This window comes from Gorilla gorilla, chromosome 3 (assembly GCF_029281585.2).
Source record: "Gorilla gorilla gorilla isolate KB3781 chromosome 3, NHGRI_mGorGor1-v2.1_pri, whole genome shotgun sequence".
NCBI lineage: Eukaryota > Metazoa > Chordata > Mammalia > Primates > Hominidae > Gorilla > Gorilla gorilla.
Genome location: NC_073227.2, coordinates 69,910,822 through 69,929,369, shown reverse-complemented (window position 1 = coordinate 69,929,369; position 18,548 = coordinate 69,910,822). Strand labels below are relative to the sequence as shown.

General features: G+C 37.2%; 2 protein-coding genes across 4 annotated transcripts in view; one reads left to right on the top strand and one right to left on the bottom strand.

Moving 5' to 3' along the window:
- Window positions 1-18,548, bottom strand: part of PPAT (phosphoribosyl pyrophosphate amidotransferase) — a 74,287-nt gene that overhangs the window by 3,842 nt on the left and 51,897 nt on the right. For all 3 annotated transcript variants that reach the window (XM_063705278.1, XM_031010389.3, XM_004065398.5), the window contains 8 exons: window positions 10,409-10,475; window positions 9,258-9,464; window positions 6,072-6,184; window positions 5,823-5,968; window positions 4,902-4,974; window positions 4,123-4,274; window positions 3,578-3,705; window positions 1,982-2,203 (listed from right to left, as the gene is read on the bottom strand). In XM_063705278.1, the coding sequence (XP_063561348.1) occupies window positions 1,982-2,203; window positions 3,578-3,705; window positions 4,123-4,274; window positions 4,902-4,974; window positions 5,823-5,968; window positions 6,072-6,184; window positions 9,258-9,464; window positions 10,409-10,475 (1,108 nt within the window). The remainder of the gene's footprint in view (window positions 1-1,981; window positions 2,204-3,577; window positions 3,706-4,122; window positions 4,275-4,901; window positions 4,975-5,822; window positions 5,969-6,071; window positions 6,185-9,257; window positions 9,465-10,408; window positions 10,476-18,548) is intronic.
- Window positions 13,270-18,548, top strand: part of PAICS (phosphoribosylaminoimidazole carboxylase and phosphoribosylaminoimidazolesuccinocarboxamide synthase) — a 50,989-nt gene continuing 45,710 nt past the window's right edge. Inside the window, exon 1 of the mRNA XM_055385049.2 lies at window positions 13,270-13,664. Coding sequence (XP_055241024.2) covers window positions 13,283-13,664 — 382 coding nt within the window. The 5' untranslated portion in view covers window positions 13,270-13,282. The remainder of the gene's footprint in view (window positions 13,665-18,548) is intronic.

The following is an 18,548-nucleotide window of genomic DNA, read 5'->3' as shown; positions in this document are numbered from 1 at the left end:
CCATTTTTGCTATGCAGTCTTCTTAGTATTTAATGGCTGCATCATATTTCATCACACTGATATCAATTTACTAAATTACATTCACCAACAGGGAGATATGCCATTTCCAGGTTCTTTGACTTTATTCTTTTTCACTATTGCAATAAATGATGAAATTATGTTAAACTCTTGTATCTATTACATAATTTCCACAGAATTCCAGAGTAAGATGATCATAATCCTAAACACAGGTATAAAAAAGGCTGGAAAATCATAACCCCAACTATCTTGGAAACTTTCTAAATAAACTGGCATGCTGCTTTTCATCCCACTTTCTTCTACAGTGAGATTTTATTTTTGATTTTTCAGAGATGGGGTATATGTTGCCCAGGCTGAGACTTTATTTTTAAATTTACATAACTATTAGTTGTAAATGGCATCTCACTTCTGTAGTATGAGCTACTGAAATAGAATAAGCTTTGAAATCTTAAAATATCTATATACAAACATGTACACAATAAATATACACATTTGTCAATTTAAAAAATAAAAATTAAAAATTTTTTTTCAAGACATAAAGTGAGGCCGGGTATGGTGGCTCACACCTGTAATCAAGCACTTTGGGAGGCTGAGGCAGGCAGATGGCCTGAGCTCAGGAGTTTGAGATCAGCATGGGCAACATGGTGAAACCGTGCCTCTACTAAAAATATGAAAAATCAGCCGAGCATGGTGGTGTGTGCCTATGGTCCCGGCTATTTGGGAGGCTGAAGTGGGAGGATCTCTTGAGCCCAGGAGGTGGAGGTTGCAGTAAGCTGAGATTGAACCACTGCATTCCAACCAGGTGACACAGTGAGTCCCAGTATCAAGGAAAAAAAAAAGACATAAAGTGATATTAAAATATAACTTGGCCAGGCACGATGGCTCACGTCTGTAATCCTAACACTTTGAGAGGCCGAGGCAGGTGGATCACCTGAGTCCAGGAGCTCAAGACCAACCTGGGCAACATGGTGAAAACCCGTCTCTGCTAAAAACACAAAAATTAGCTTGGCTGCAATGGCGCATGCCTATAGTCGCAGCTACTCAGAAGGCTGAGGTGGGAGGATTGCTTGAGCCCCAGAAGCAGAGGTTGCAGTGAGTTGAGATGGTGCCATAGCACTCCAGCCTGGGCAACAGAGCCAGACACTGTCTTTAACAAATACATTTTAAAAAATAATAAGTCAAATGTATTACACTGGGATTGGCTGCATGTCTTCAAGTAGAGAAAGCAATCAATATTCCATTGATTTTAAAAAGCATTCTATTGTGGTGTTTTTAGACTTTTTTTTTTTTTTGAGATCACTTCGGCTCACTGCAATCTCTACCTCCTAGGCTCAAGCCATCCTCCCACCTCAGCCTCCTAAGTAGCTGGAATTACAGGTGTGTGCCACCACGCCCCACCCATTTTTTGTAATTTTAGGAGAGGTGAGTTTCACTATGTCGTCCAGGCTGGTCTTGAACTCCTGGACGCAAGCAATCTGCCCACCTCAGCCTCCCAAAGTGCTGGAATTATAAGCATGAGTCACTGTGCCCAGCCTATTTTGTGTAGTTAGTCTTTTAATTAATTTTGTAAAAATTTTAGGTTTTTTAAAATTTAATTTTATTATTATCTTTTATTTTTGTAGAGACAGGGTCTCACTATATTGCCCAGGCTGTTCTCGAACTCCTGGGCTCAAGCAACCTCCTACCTCAGGCTCCCAAAGTACTGGGATTACAGGCATGAGCTACCTCACCCAGCCTTAAGCTTTTATATTGAGCTTTTTAATCTATTAAGGATTACATTTAATGTAAGTGTGGCTGTGACATGTTCTCCAAGTTGCTACACAGTTATTCCTAAACGAAACTGATATAAAAAAGTTAATTTATTATATTGAACATCCATTTTGATTCACTACCCTGAAATGCAATTTTACGCCAGTATCTTATTGTTAACTGATGCTTTAGGATATGTTTTAATATTACTTACCTCTTTTGCACCAGATTCTTTGAGCAGTTTTATTATAGGTGAGATGGTATTGCCTCTGACAATTGAATCATCTACAAGAACAATTCTTTTGCCTTTAAAGTTGTCTGACAATACTCCAAATTTTTTTGCAACACCAAGTTGTCTTAACCTCATGTTTGGCTGAATGAAGGTTCTCCCTACATACCGGTTTTTACACAGCACCTCCACATATGGAAGTCCACACTGATAGAGAAGAAATGAAAGGACAATGAGGAGTAATATACAGAATAGGCAAATATTTTCTCTAGATTGTGTTGCCGCCACAATATTCAAGTAAAATTTCAAAATAATTTTCCTTTATTATTTGGAAAAAAGGCAAAAAGAAAAACCACTAAACAAAATGTACTTGGTGGAAAAACCAATTCATTTTGTGAGGACTCATAATGTTTTTGTCTTAAATATTATTCCTCTGTTTTGAAAGATAACAGTAAGCATATGAAGACATGACAAAGATTAAATCACTGTCAGAAAAATTCATTATCAAAATGATAATTTTTAAAGAAATGAATTAAATAAAAACCAGTAGACCAATGAGATACTTTTTAGGGATAGGAAGTAATTAACCCATTTATCAAGGTAATCTTTTCTAAAATGTATGCATATTAATTCTTTTAGAAGTTAATAAAGTATCCAAGGTAGTGAATATTGGATGTTATACCCCAGGATTACTACAGTTACACCATCCACCTGGTTATGAAAATAAAGCATAACACTGACAACATCATGCTAAATGAACATAAACAGCCTTATTATTACCCATACTTAGTAGCAAGCAAATATTCCAGTGACTTGTGAAGATAATTCAAGACGTTTATTTTAATATTAAGTAAATTTTTCCACTGAATATATAGTTGATGAACACCATGCGTTTGAAGTACATGAGTCTACTCATAGGTGGATTTTCTTCCATCTCTGCCACCCCTGAGACAGCAAGTCCAGCCCCTTTTCCTCTTCCCTCCTCAGCCTACTCAACGTGAAGACAACAATCAGGATGAAGACCTTTATGAAGATCCACTTTCACATAAGGAATAGTAAATATATTTTCTCCTCCTTATGATTTTCTTCAAAGCATTTACTTTTCTCTAGCTTATGTTATTGCAAGAATACAGCATATAATACATATACAAAATATGTTAATCAACTGTTTATGTTATTGGTCAGGCTTCCAGTCAACAGTAGGTTATCAGTATTTAAGTTTGGGGGCATTATAATGCATACACAGATTTGACTGTGCAGAGGGTTGGCACCTTTAACCCCCAAATTGTTCAAGGGTCAACTGTATATTCATGATGTTATCTTTTTAAAAAGAAGGGGGCCAATTTCTGAACGCTTTAGTGAACGTTTTTTTCTTTTCAGTGAACCTTTTAGTGGTTTTCACTAAAATAGTGCCATTGGATAAAAAGCCTGGAAAATAAAAAACGCCTGTAAACAAACCAACATTAACCACCAAAGCTTCCTTTCTCCTTAGAAATGTTGATAAGTTTCTCTTTATAGGCGAGGGTTTCTTATTCCACAGCTGGGAGAGCAATTCACTGCATGTTAATTAAGAGAAAATACCTTTCCTGCGTAAGCAAGAGCAGCAGGCGTAGCAGATTCTGGAACAGTGCTAACCAAATCTGCATCCACAGGTGCTTCAATCGCTAGCTGCTGGCCACAACGGTATCTTACTGTATAAACCATTTGGTCTGGTGTGTTTGGAAAAGGAGAGAGAGTATTTTTACTTAGCATGATATAGCAGTGTTATTCTAAAAAACTAGTGCAGAATTCTACAGATTGAGTATAAAAAGAAATGCAATATATACAAAAATATGAATGTGGAAATACACAAACTGGGGAACTCAACTGTGTGGTTTTAAAAAAAAAATTGACCTTCATATAGATCTAAAAAATCATAATCCTTACTCCTAACAAAAAACAAAATCCAAGAGTCAAAAGGAAGTGAAAAATAGTGATCTTATGACTTGTGGGCTCAGTCCTATATCCACAACATATAACTATATGCCTTCAAAGAGCCAGGTAAGCCTTTGAGGCAAGAATTGCCATGTTTCAAGGAGATAGCTAAAACATTTATATGAATGTTCAAAGAAAAGAAATCTACTTACCTTCAAACATACTGTCTGGTCTTGCAAAATAAACATATTCAAAGATACAAAAAGCCATTGGGTTTCCTTCAGACCTTGATATAATATCAAGAGTTTGGACATTGTGTCTGGATATTTCCACAATTTCTCCAGGCAAGACTTCACGGTAATATCTTGGGAAACAATGTTAAAGAAAGAAGACTTTTAATAAACTAGTCCTTAAGGCTGATGAAAATATTAATTATAAAGCACACAGAGTACCTTCCCTTAAAGAAACAATTGATTCATTCAATATAAAATCTAGAAGTGACTTTTTAAAGTCGTATGTCTCCTGCAATGATTTCTTTCTAATCTCTCTGTAAACACTAAGTTCTAGTATAGAATTAAAAAATTAAGGGCCCTAAGTTGTATTGAATTTTAAAAGAATAAAGTATAAAGAAAACATTTTCTCCTGGCTTACATTTTTCTATCATAACTATCTCTCATTGAGGAAGTTCTTCCTTTCTAAAATAAGTCTCTATTTTCATATTGTACTGTAAAAAGAGAAAAATATACAAAATAAAGAAAATAAGTTTCATAGTATCTTGAAAGAATGCCAGCTTCAGAATTAGAAGCTATTACTAGAACATTAAACTCAGTGCAACTGCTGAGCATAACATGCATAAGAAAAACCATTTATAAATATTTTCTTGCAGATATCAAAAAGAAAACTTTCAAACTTTCACATAAATAAGAAACTGTCTAAAAAAAATTCTTTCCAACATGGGAAAATAAAATATGTCAAACAAGGTAAAACTTACCTTGCACCAATAGATAAGAAGCTACAAGATTCTGAAGACACCACCCATCCTTCTGTTTCTGATGTTTTTTTCTCTGTAAATCACAAATCAATTCAATTAATGGATTCCAGAAATTTTAAGAGGCTATTTCAACGGAACAGCTAACACTAAATAAATAAGTAAATAAAACTCATAGAATAGCCATTTCTATGACTTTAAGAGCACATGGATCCTCATTCGACTTGAGCCAAAGATAAAATAAATGATCTTCTAAGATTCCTTCTAACATTATGATTTCATGGCTAGAAAAAGATATCTTGATAAAAGTGAAAAGAAACCACTAAAATCATACTGCAGAAATGAAAAAGCTAGGCAAAGGACATGAATAGGCAATTAAGACAGGAAAAAATAGGAATCTCCATTAAAAACATTAAAAGGGATTCATCCAGCCAGGTGTGGTGGCTCACGCCTGTAATCCCAGCACTTTGGGAGGCTAAGGTGGGCAGATCACCTGAGGTCAGGAGTTTGAGACCAGCCTGACCAACATGGAGAAACCCTGTCTCTACTAAAAATACAAAATTAGCTGGGTATGGTGGTGTGTGCCTGTAATCCCAGCTACTCGGGAGGCTGAGGTAGGAGAATCACTTGAACCTGGGAGGCGGAGGTTGCAGTGAGCTGAGATCGCACCACTGCACTCCAGCAGCCTGGGCAACAAGAGTGAAACTCGGTTTCAAAAAAAAAAAAAAAAAAAAAAAAGGGACTCATCCTCAGGAGTACTCAAAGAAACGTACTTTAAAAAGGAAGAATACATTTATTTTTATTTTTTTTACCTAGCTCCCTCCCACCCATCAACTTTCTATACCTAAAGATTTCAGGGCTTGATAGCAGTAGGACAATAATGGAAAAACATTATGAAATGATATTCCTTCTAAAGTTTATTACCTTTGTCATTTATATCAGACACTGGAATAAGACGACCAATGCATAAGGGACGATTTCCATAAGGATCTCGTACTGCATAAATAACATCTCTGTGCATTATAAGCAGGGAGTATGCTGTGGGTGCTTCCTTCATCAAGTTTTTAATCCTGGAATTAATTAAATAATTGAATGAATAACTTCAGTTATAAACATATGCAAGGCAAAACTCTCCTTACTAGAGCTCTAAGTTTAGTCCAGTTCTCTGCTTACCTGGCTACCCAGTCTGGGGTGTCATCTTGTTCCTGAGGAGGGGTATACGCCAGTAACTGGGTAATCATTTCACTATCAGAACTTGTAGACAGACCAATACCATGACGCAGAAGCTATATAGAAAAAAAGAGAAGTTTCATCATCAGAGGGGAAGCTCCACCCCATCCCAAACCCAGTAGCCAACCGTAATGAAAAGAAATAAGGCATTCTGTGGATGTCCAGTTACAAAAATCCTGCATCCCACTAATGCAGCAGTCCCCAACCTTTTTGGCACCAAGGACCAGTTTGGTGGAAGACAATTTTTCCATGGACCAGGGACAGGGCATGGTTTGGGGATGATTCAAGCGAATTACATTTATTGTGCACTTTATTTCTATTATTACTATACTGTAATATATAATGAAATAATTATACAACTCGCCATAATCTAGAATCAGTGGGAGCCCTGAGCTTGTTTTCCTGCAACTAGACAGTCCCATCTGGGGGTGATGGGAGACAGTAACAGATCATCAGGCATTATACATTAGCTTCTCATAAGGAGAGCACAACCTGGATCCCTTGCATGCACAGCTCACAACAGGGTTCATGCTCCTAGGAGAATCTAATGCTGCTGCTGATCTGGACAGGAGACAGAGCTCAGGTGGTAATAGTGAGTGATGGGGAGCACCTATAAATACAGATGAAGTTTCACTTACCACTCACCTCCTGCTGTGTGGCCTGGTTCCTAACAAGCCACAGACTGGTACCAGTCCCTAGCACAGGGGTTGGGGACTCCTGCGCTAATAGTATGTATATACTAATAACGGATGACCATGGCTGGAGGCAATAGGAAATCTAGAAGATTTTCAAGCAGGAAAAATGTGCTTTATGAGATGTACAGAAAAGCTTTTGAATACTAAATCTGAAGGCACGCAGACCTGAAAGTGGTAGGGGGTCCTGAAAATTTGGTTTGTGGGTCTGACCTTTTCTACCCTCAACACTCTTGATGAACTGGGTATATTCCTATAAAAGTAGTACACTACAGTGATAACTTTCAAGCTGGGTTTGTTAGTGATCATAATGGTGGCTACCCATCCTCATTAAGATTATTACTGATAGAAGAAAGTAATCAACTGTATTGAACAATGAAATGTAGCAGATGTAATAAATATCGCTTGAGTGTACGCTATGATAATTACAAAGTTCTGAGCAGGACTGACCAAGACAAGGGCAGCCCCATGGACATGCACAGATTGAGTCTGAATGGGCACTACAGAACATTTTCAGTAGGGAGCTAAAGGTAGAGATAAAGTTTAGCATCTAGGTAAGGCGTTATGTCAGGAAACAGTGAGTTAGTGGTTATCTCTAAGTGGTGAATTTTTAAGAAATTTTTACTCCATATTTATACTTTCATGATTGTCTGAATTTTTAAATGAACTATATATTTTTTCATTTGGGGACAGAAAAGCACAATAAGGTCATTATAATGCCTATAAACAGGGCTGGACAAATCTCTAGGAAATGTCTAAAGACAGAACTGAAAAATGGAATGACAGTGAGTGGTACAAAAGCCTGGGCTCTACATATTTTTGACCCAGCAGTTCATTATTATTAAGCTTCTGTAACTGTTCATCATATGTGAATTGCCCAGCTCTAGAATGCTTATAGGATGGGGCGTGCGTGTAACCATCTATTACTAAATATCACCAGGTTCTGAAGTTACCAAGTCAAGGTTATTGGGAGCTAATAAACTGAAGAAACTCAACATTAATTAACGAATGCCTGAATGGATAAAAGGAAGCTACTAGGAATGAATATAAAGACAGGCAGTTAAAAAAAAAAAAAAAGAAAGATGAAATGATGAATGAAAGCATAGGCACAAATTTGACATCATTAGCACAGAAAGCTCCAAACAACATGCTGTGAACCAAGAGTTTAAGTAAACAGTCTCCGTCCCTTTTCCCATATTCTAGTTTCCTGTCATTGTTTCCAATTCATTTTTTCATGTCATCTTCAAGTTTATACTCCATTTTATTTTTATGCTTTTGTGATATGTAAGAAGATTTATATATGTTATTTTTATCCTGGTCTTTCCTGGTACACAGCTCCTAAAACCCTTAGAATTGCCAAAATGATAGGTGTCCTTTTGTATGCTGTTGAGATGACTGGTAGCTAGGGGCTCCTGCACAGCATCAGTATAAGGGCTACTTGCCAGGGGAATCAACCAGAGGGTTGGAGCTTCCAGCTTCATCCCTGGACCCCCAGGGAAGGGGAGAAAGGCTAAAGGTTGAGCTGATCACCAGTGGCTGATGATTTAATCATTTGTGCCTACTTCATGAAGCCTCCACAAAAATCCACAATGACTAGGTTCAGAGAGCTTCTGGATAGCTGAACACTTGGAGATGCCTGGAGGGTGGTGCCCCTGGAAAGGGCATGGAAGCTCCACGCTCGTTCCCACATACCCTGCCTTTTCCATCTTTTCACCAGACTGTTCTTCTGTAGCCTTTGTAATATCCTTTATAATAAACTGGTAAATGTATACAAAGCACTTTCTTGAGTTTTGTGATGTTTGAAACCAAAGGTAGTGCTAGGGCTGTTGCAGGAACTCCCAATTTATAACTGGTTGTCAGATGTACCAAAGGCCTGGACTTGCAACTGGCATCTGAAGTGCAGGACAATCTTGTGGGACTGAGCCCTTAACTTCTGGAACCTGACTTTACCTCCAGGTACTATCAGAATACAATTGAATTATAGGATACCCATTTGGTGTCCTCTGGAAAACTGGCTGGTATAAGAAACCCCCCTATTTGGTGACAGAAGTGTGATGAGTCTGAGAATAGGAAAAACGGCTTGATTTTTCTTATACAAGCTTTGAACATAGCAACAGAGTTAAAGAGATAGCAAGTCCATAAACTCTAATTTCTCTATGCTTCCATCCATAAATCAACTCTCCCAAATCTCTAAAGCAGTGCATTCAAAAAGTGAGTCTAAAATGCATATTCTCACCCTTGTCTCCAACTCTAGGGGATAGCTTACAATCTGGAATTGTAACAAGTACTCCAGATCATTCTGATGCAATTGTTTGTTGCAGTTAGGTAACAGGTAGCAACAATTAGAAAATGCCCTTTACAAAGATCCTTAACTTTTATTCATTAACCCATCCTAATCATTTAAAAAGGCTTAGGGAAAACAAACAAACAAACATACCTTTTTCCTTAATCGAGCAGCATTTACCAATTCGCCATTATGTGCCACAGCTATCTTCCCATGAAGTGTTTCAACAACGAAGGGCTGACAATTTTCTAATTCACATTTTCCTGTGGTGGCATACCTTGTGTGTCCAATTCCAAGATTTGAAACATATAATTTTTTCAAATTGTCTTCAGTAAAGACGTGATTTACAAGACCCATTCCCTTGAGAAATCAAAAAGTGCAACTTAGAAAAAAACAGACTAGTACTGCTAGTAATAAACGCCTCTCTTCTCTGCCCAGCCAATCCAAATAAGACAAAGAAGTACATTTAATTTTTCTGTGTTTCAGAATTCTAATCTAAAAAAAAGTCAAAAACAAATAACCTAATTGTAAGAACTGTGAAGCACTTACTTAAAAAAATTTACTGAGGCAAAAGTCACATACCATAAAATTAACCATTCTAAAAAGAACAATTTAGTGGCATTTAATACCTTCACAATGTTGAAGCACTTGTGTTTCATAAGATACTATTCACTAAAACATTTAAGAACAGATGTAGTAAGCAATAAAATTTGTCAAGTATAAAAACTAAAATTTGCATTAAAAAAATCAAAGCATCTTAAAGCATTTAAATAAATGACTCCCTATTTGAGTTGGTCTTAGGCAAAAAATTGTAACTGGGGAAGAAATACATCCTAATTTGACAAATGTTAGGATATAAAGTTGAAAGTGGCTGATCCAAAGAATATTACTTTTGATTGCAAATTATTTATTCAAATCCCCCTCCCCATATTAATGATCATCTGTCTTTGTTATCTTTGTCATCCCATTTCTTTTTTCTTTTTTTTTTTTGAGATGGAGTTTCACTCTTGTTGCCCAGGCTGGAGTACAATGGCGCAATATCGGCTCACCACAACCTCCGCCTCCCAGGTTCAAACAATTCTCCTACCTCAGCCTCCCAAGTAGCTGGGATTACAGGCATGCGCCACCATGCCTGGCTAATTTTGTATTTTTAGTAGAGACAGGGTTTCTCCATGTTGGTCAGGCTGGTCTTGAACTCCCGACCTCAGGTGATCCTCCTGCCTTGGCCTCCCAAAGTCCTGGGATTACAGGCATGAACCACCGCACTTGGTCTGTCATCAACATTTCTTAAAATTCAAATTTACCTTGTGTGATTTGAATGTTGGCACTGAACTCCCATCACTAGTCACAATACCAGCACTCTCCTGACCCCTGTGAATATAAAAAGATATTAGCTGTTAAATCTGCCAATTGATTAGCTTCTTGAAGAACCTTATCAAGCATACTTTCTCAACAAGCATTCATGAACTTAGTGTGACAACACATTAAATGCTACTTGTACTAGCACTACTTCTATTGATGATGCTGATGCTGATGATTAGCAATCACAGCAGATGACAATGTAACAATTAGATATCTCATCTAATATTAACTAACATGCCAGGCAGTCTGTCCTAAGCATTTTACGTTGTAAAAATAAATAATTTAAAAGCTATTGGAACCCCAAATATACTTTAGGCCTTGAGAGAGATATGACTGTGATCCAAGTCACATATGGTTACAACTTCTGTTTCTCAGATTATAGATTAACTCACTTTCTCATTTTTCTTGTTCTATACAATGACTAGAGAGAATTAAAAGACATCAGAGACAGCCGGGTGCGGTGGCTCACGCCTGTAATCCCAGCACTTTGGGAGGCTGACGTGGGCGGATTACAAGGTCAAGGCTGGAGACCATCCTGGCCAACATGGTGAAACCCTGCCTCTACTAAAAATACAAAAATTAGCCGGCCATAGTGGCACACGCTTGTAGTCCCAGCTACTCAGGAGGCTGAGGCAGGAGAATTGCTTGAACCCGGGAGGCGGAGTTGCAGTGAACCAAGATCGCACCACTGCACTCCAGCCTGGGCGACAGAGCGGAGACTCCGTCTCAAAAAAAAAAAAAAAAAAAAAAAAAGACATCACAAACAATAACCTCCTGCCTTCTCAAGTGATGACCTTTGTTAAAGATTAACTTCTAGGTGGAGGCGGGTGGACCACGAGGTCAGGAGATCGAGACCATCCTGGCTAACACGGTGAAACCCCGTCTCTACTAAAAATACAAAAAATTAGCCGGGCGTGGTGGCGGGCGCCTGTAGTCCCAGCTGCTCGGGAGGCTGAGGCAGGAGAACGGCGTGAACCCAGGAGGCGGAGCTTGCAGTGAGCTGAGGTCGCGCCACTGCACTCCAGCCTGGGCGACAGAGCGAGACTCCGTTTCAAAAAAAAAAAAAAAAAAAAACAATTAGCTTCTGTTTTGTTGTCCTGCTTTGCTTAGACCAAATGAAAGAAAACCCATTAACATCCTCTGTAAAAAAATGTTAAATGTACCCTTCCCCAGAAGAACCACCACCTATAACCAATCAAACTGCTGTAACTGGGCGCGCTAACCTTGTATAAAAAATGTGATTCTGCTAAAAACTCCTCTGTCTGCCTATAGAAATGAAACCTTAACTTTCCTACTTTGCAATGCTGACTCCATTCCTTGGAGTTGGTGTTTCTGGGTGAGACATCCTCAAACTTGGTGCTTGAATAAACTCTCTCTAAATTAGATTCTGATCCTTTTAATTATTTAGGTCGATAGCATGCGTGATATAATTTGGTTTTCACAACAATCCTATGAAGTAGGTACTATGATTACCATGCCCATTTTACAGATAAACACACTAAAGCAATAGAAAGGAAGTTACTTTCCCATTGTCACACGGACAGCAGGTGGTAGCCAGGATTCGAATGCAGACAATCCAACTGCAGAATTTATGCTTCTAACCTCTACTCTTTATAACCCCTAAATAGGGTTTCAACAGGATGAGTATGTAGATGTAAATTAAAATCTCCAAATATAACAGAGGCAAAATGCATAGTTGGTAACCATTTTTTATGACTTTCTGCATTTTCCAAATGTTCTCCAATAAATAGCACTTTTGCTATTAGAAAAAAAAATTTTGTTTCTGAAAACCCTCTGCTGACCAGGCACCCTTTCCCATGTCTGTGTCTCATTTCCTGCATTAGTGTTGATTAAGTGGTGATACAGAGAAAAAAGCCAAAATCTAGACTGAAGGTAGGGCAAGACATAGTAAAGACTAAGAGCATCCATACCACTGTGCAGTATAAATTCTCATAAAGGTTCCAACTGTTTTGCCATTTTTAATAGTTCTGAACAAGTGCTATAAATAGTAGATGTTTATTGACCAATTTTTGTTCCAAAGAATATATATCAGGATAGAAACAAAAAGTAAACCTCTTCCATATGTGCCTGTAGACTTTAGTAGCTGTTAATACATTGATTTATTTGGTAAAAAGGAACCTTTTTCAAAATTATATATTGCAATTGTTGCAGTGTTTTATTAACGAGAAAAACGACAACATTAAATACGTTGCCAAGTAAAACTCTAAAAAAACTTGGCATGATCACAGCTCACAGCAGCCTCAAGAAATGATTTTATTAAATGCATTAAATACTGAAAATAGATAGGCATAATACTATATACCATATGGGACTAAATAAATTGACTTATGATTTCTTTTATTTAGTGAAATGCTGTGGGGTCTGTAAGTTAACCAATGTTAGAGGACTAGGTGATTCATGTCAAAGGAAATATATTAACATTGGCTATAGACCTCTTGGAAGAAGCCTCTGCCAACCATTTTCAAAACTATTTTTAAAAATCAACAATCATTTGGTAAAACAGTAAATTATGTAAGAAAAGAAATACATAAAAAACGGTTTTCTTTCCCTTTTGTCTCAAGGGCAGTTTTTCCTTCAGGCTGAAATGAATATAGTTAAGAATCATTTAGATCCAGGCTTCTTTAATCACAAAGCCTGCTTATTTGGCAGTTTCTCAAGTTACTCCCTCAGGCAGCTTGAACCAGTTAAACTACATCCTTTCAGCTCTTCGGAGCTTACTGACAACCAGCCATCTGGTTTCCTAGGAAACAAAACCTTGGCTAGAAATAGTGAATCATTTCCAGGTCACTTTCAACATGGAGAGTGGAGCAGGAAAGCACTGGACTGAGGAGGAGGTTAAAGCTGTGCTAAGTGTCTGGGCAGAAAAAAATATACGAAAACAACTTTATGGAACACTAAGAAATAAAGGAATATTTATTTACATTGCTAAAAGGCTGCAATCATTAGGAGTATACAGAGATTGGAAACAGTGCCGGGCTAAGTACAAAAATCTCAAATATGAATACAGAACAGTTAAATATGCCCATAACTCTGGAGACAGCTCTAAAACTATGAAGTTCTTCCATGATTTGGATGTAATCCTGCAGTATGAACCTGCCACACAATTTACAGAGGAAGATGCAAATGGCAGGTACCTGGAAACGCTCAGCCCAAGTACAGCCCCAGAGACCACTGAAGGTAAAAAAAAAAAAAAAAAAAAAAAAAAGAAAAAAGAAAAGTACTCTTTTGTTTTTCTTTTGTTTTACAGTTTTACGAACTGTAAAAGTTCAGGACTTCTGTGGCCATATGATAAATATAGACTGAAATATTAAGACTGTGGAAAAATAACCAATTTATTATGCTATTTTGCACAAGGTTAAGAATTAATTTTTTTAAAAAAGAGGTTAAATATTACCACTTTAAAAAAATCTGTTACATATAGAAAAAGCACATTACAATGGCACTGACTGCTAGTGCCAACTGCATGTGATATGTTTTTGAAATATGGATTGAGTTCTAAAAATAGTTTAAGTTTTAATTTTATAAGAGTTGTAAATAAGGGGAAAAATATCAAAAACATTGCTCAACTGATGTTTTTCCACAGCTCCAAACAAGAACTTTCTCCTTTATTTAATTTCTGTTTTCCTAAATTTATAAATAAAAGCACATTTAAAATAACTGTTCTACACTATTTCATTACTTGTTTACAAGAACAGCTCCATTTTAACAATGAAGAACAGCTCCATTTTAACAATGAAGTATAATGAAGATTTAGTACATTAAATGATCTGAGACTAAGTGATTTACAGGGGTTTCTTGACGTGCTGTGTTGTTAAACCCAACACTATTTACATAGAATCTACTCATTGTCTGTGGAAGCATTAGTAGGCAAAGGGAGGGAAATCAATGACAGTAATGACATGTCTACCATAGTCTAAATCTTATAGATGCTATTTCAAGAGCAGAATTATTCAAGAATCTGTAATACCCACTATCTGTGTGTACCATGGGCAAAGCACTAAGTTATATGCGTTTAGTAATGCGAAACCTCAAAAAGGACAGAACTGCAAATAAATTTAACACCTGAGAGAAAACAGTAAATAGTATAATAAAAGTACCAAATGTGAATGGGGTTAAGAGGACAAAGGTTACAACTGGTTAACTTAAGTTAGCTAATTTTCATGTTTACAGCTCAGTAACAAATCATTTCATTAAAAGAAGAATCCACCCTGCCTACATTCTTTCCATTTCTGAGATGACACCAAATTCTGAGAAAGCTTTGCAGTTATTACCATATTAAACAGCAATTACATTATTTTATTCAATTAAACACCTTCGACTCTTCATTATTTAAGTGCTTTAAATATCGATTAATAAATAAGTAAATCACTTAGCTTCTGAAAGTCCCCGATTTTCACCAGGAGTTGGTCTGATGAAGATGTGGGTGCCAATATCTCTACTTCTTAAAGGGATCTTCAGCCCTTTCAGGTACTCCCTTGGCTCCAAACTCCTTCGTTTTCACTCATAAACAGAGGGACTATCCTTACAACATAACGAAGCACGTTTAGTTACCTCAAACTCCCAATTCCAAAATCGAACTCTCTATTCTCCCATCACCTTTTTTTTTTTTTTTTCTTAAAGAGAGGGTTTCACTCCTGTCACCCAAGCTGAAGTGCAGTGGTGTGATCTTGGCTCATTGCTGCCTCAACTTCCAGGACTCAAATGATCCTCCCAACTCAGCCTCCTGAATAGCTGGGACTATGGGGTGTGAGCCACCATGCCCGGCTAATTTTTTGTGAGATGGGTTTCGCACCATGTTGCCCTGGCTGGTCTTGAACTCCGGGGCTCAAGAGATTCTCCTGCTTCGGCTTCCCGAAGTGAGGCACGATCCACCACATCTAGCCTGAATTTGATCCTCCTACAAATTGCTTCCACCTTAGCGTCACTATATTTCCAATCACTTATACAGAAACATTTGAGATATCCTTGATTTTTGGTCAGTCACTAAGTCTTTAAAAAATCTGCTGACATACTGCATAAAATTTTCTCTCTGCTCTATTCTCATTATGACTAACCAGAACTTCATCATGTCTCATATGGAATATTAATGTAACCTCTTTACTGGGCTCCCTAGTTTTCACCCTCTTCCCATATACTTTCCACAATACCACTAGTTGTTCTTTACATTTTTAAATTATAAAATTATAAGCACATTAACATTTTGGTTGCATTAAAAATAATCTTTAAATTATACCCAAGATTAATCATGATCTAAAATTAAATATTACAATTAATGGTTCCATAATATTTAACTGAGTGTGGGTCTTCACCCCCCCTCATGCAAATGATGCTGCAATTAATACCTTTTGTCCATTTTTAGTATTATTACTTTAAGACACAAGTTCTAATACTGATTCAGGAGGATATAATTACTTTGGTTTTTTGTTGTTGTTGTTTTTGTCTTGTTTTTGGTTTTTTGTTTTGTTTTGTTTTGTTTAAGACAGAGTCTCACTCTGTCACCCAGGCTGGAGTGCAGTGGTGCAATCTCAGCTCACAACCTCTGCTTCCCAGGTTCAAGCGATTCTCCTGCCTCAGCCTCCTGAGCTGGGATTAGAGGCGCAACACCACCATGCCCAGCTAGTTTTTGTATTTTTAGGAGAGACAGGGTTTCATCATGTTGACCAGGCTGGTCTCGAAGTCCTGTCCTCAAGTGATCTGCCCACCTTGGCCTCCCAAAGTGCTGGCATTACAGGCCTGAGGCACCATGTCTGGCCATTACTTTGAAACATTATTTCTAAAACAACTGCTTTCCAAAATAACTGTACTTCACTAGCCATGATAGCGTCCCTTCTGTAGAACCACTGTCATGCAAAATTATGGAGTATTGATGGGAAGAAGGGACTTTCCAAATTTGATAAGTAAATAATGATTTAGGCCAGGCATGGTGGCTCATGCCTGTAATCCCAGCACTTTGGGAGGTTGAGGCAGGTGGATCACCTGAGGTCAGGAGTTCAAGACCAGCCTGACCAACATGGTGAAACCCCGTCTCTACTAAAAATACCAAAAATTTGCTGGGCTTGGTGGTGGGCACCTGTAATCCCAGCTACTCGGGAGGCTGAGATAGGAGAATCGCTTGAACCCAGGAGGCAGAAGTTGCAGTGAGCCAAGGTCACACCACTGCACTCCAGCCTGGGCGACAAGAGTAAAACTCTATCTCAAAATAAATAAATTAAAGAAATAATTAACGACTTAGGCTAATTTAAGAAACAATGGCCTATAATGATATACAAATTGGTAACTTTTAATTTGCATTTGTTTAATTACCAGTAAGGTAGAACACTTTTCTATACAATTTTACAAACTGACCATTCGTGTCAATTGGGGTCTTAGAAATTTGCATGATTTTCTTGACTTATGATTTATTTGATCTGCAGAATCCAAAAATTTTTAAGGTAATCAAAGTTTTCTCCCTAGGGCTTAGGAAGCCCTCCTTGCACCAGGTTTGATTCATTTTGTAATGTTTTCTGGTTTTTCCTATGGCGGAACCAGCAGAATTTTTATTGGTGTGTGATACACGGAAGAAGGGAAGAAAATGAAAGTGCCTTTTCCACTGTTGGGATCAACCTCATGCAAGTGGTAAGGATAGGCCACTTGTTAGGCAGCAAGTAGCCAGGACCAGAGCCATGGCAAAGGACCCAAATACACTTTTGACCAACTCTAAGAGGCTTCATGTTCTGCTAAATCTGATCATCCTCAGCCTCAGAATTCCTTTGGCCTATGGCTGCCAAACCACATTCCTTCAGTGGTCAATTTCCCCTCTATTTCACTCCTCTTATTTTATACAAATGTATCACAAATAATGATTTAAGACTTTCAGTTTAAAATCCCCAGAGCCTCTGCCTACAGTTTTAGGATTCATGCTGTGGAATGAGCAACTTAAGAAAAAATTATCTGAAGAGGTTGGAGAGAGAGCTTTTCTGTTTCACTATCATCTGTATGTTTGGTCCAGACTCTTTTCTATGGAGGTAAATCTAGACTCTAAACTAGGTAACAGAATAGAAACCCTGCCTTTATTTACTGCTCTCATACTCAAGCTCAGGTGTTAAATAACCTGGGCCCTGTTTCTCTAAAGGTAATTCTTACATAACTCCAGATTTTTATTTTCCCTGTTTTCAACCAAATCTAAAACATTCCTCAACAACATTTTAGCCTAAAGCAATTATAAAACCTGATTTAAAATTTTTGACAATTTTTACCTTGAGAGTTTATAAAAATACAACTGTGCCATCTGAAAGCAGTGATGTGCTTTTGTACTTATGTTTATTTTTCATTTGTTTTCCTATTTTAACATAGAAACCCTAATAGAGTTTTTAAGATGATAAAGAGCATATCTTTTCTTTTTCTTCAATGGGAATGCCTGTAAACATAATGGTGAATCATGATTTAAAATGAATATTTATGCCATCAAAATCACACCTAAAAGTTGATATATTAATGTAAAATACAATGCTACTTTTGTTACTCAATAAAATAGAAGTGGAAAAACATTTGGCAATGAAATGATTAATGAGATGAGTAAATTTTTAATTGAGACATTACAAAGAGCAATCAAAAGATACTTATCTGCCTCCCAATTAGTCTGCAATTTCATGTAATTATAATTCATCTTCATGTGTCAATTGAGTTAAAAATCATGTAAATTGCATTCCTTTCTAAGATGTACTTCATCCTCCTCATTTGATCACTTTAAAAAGTAGCCTATGCCTCATTTTATGAAAGCCTATATAAAAGCATCCAAACCATAAAACAAGGAAATCAAAGGAGGACTTCAATTTTTATGGTTGGCATGGTTCTTTTAAATGACACATTCCTCAGTCCATTTAAACATAATTTAACTTCTGGAAACTTTAGTATGTATCAATCAATAAATTATATAAGATACTTAAAAACTCTAAGCTATTTGATCATACATGCCAAAAAAACAGCATTTTCTAATTATCTATCTCATTGCAGGACCTACTCTTTTACATTACTGGTATTATATAGCAAGTGCCTACTCTGTTAGAGCACCCAAGATACAAT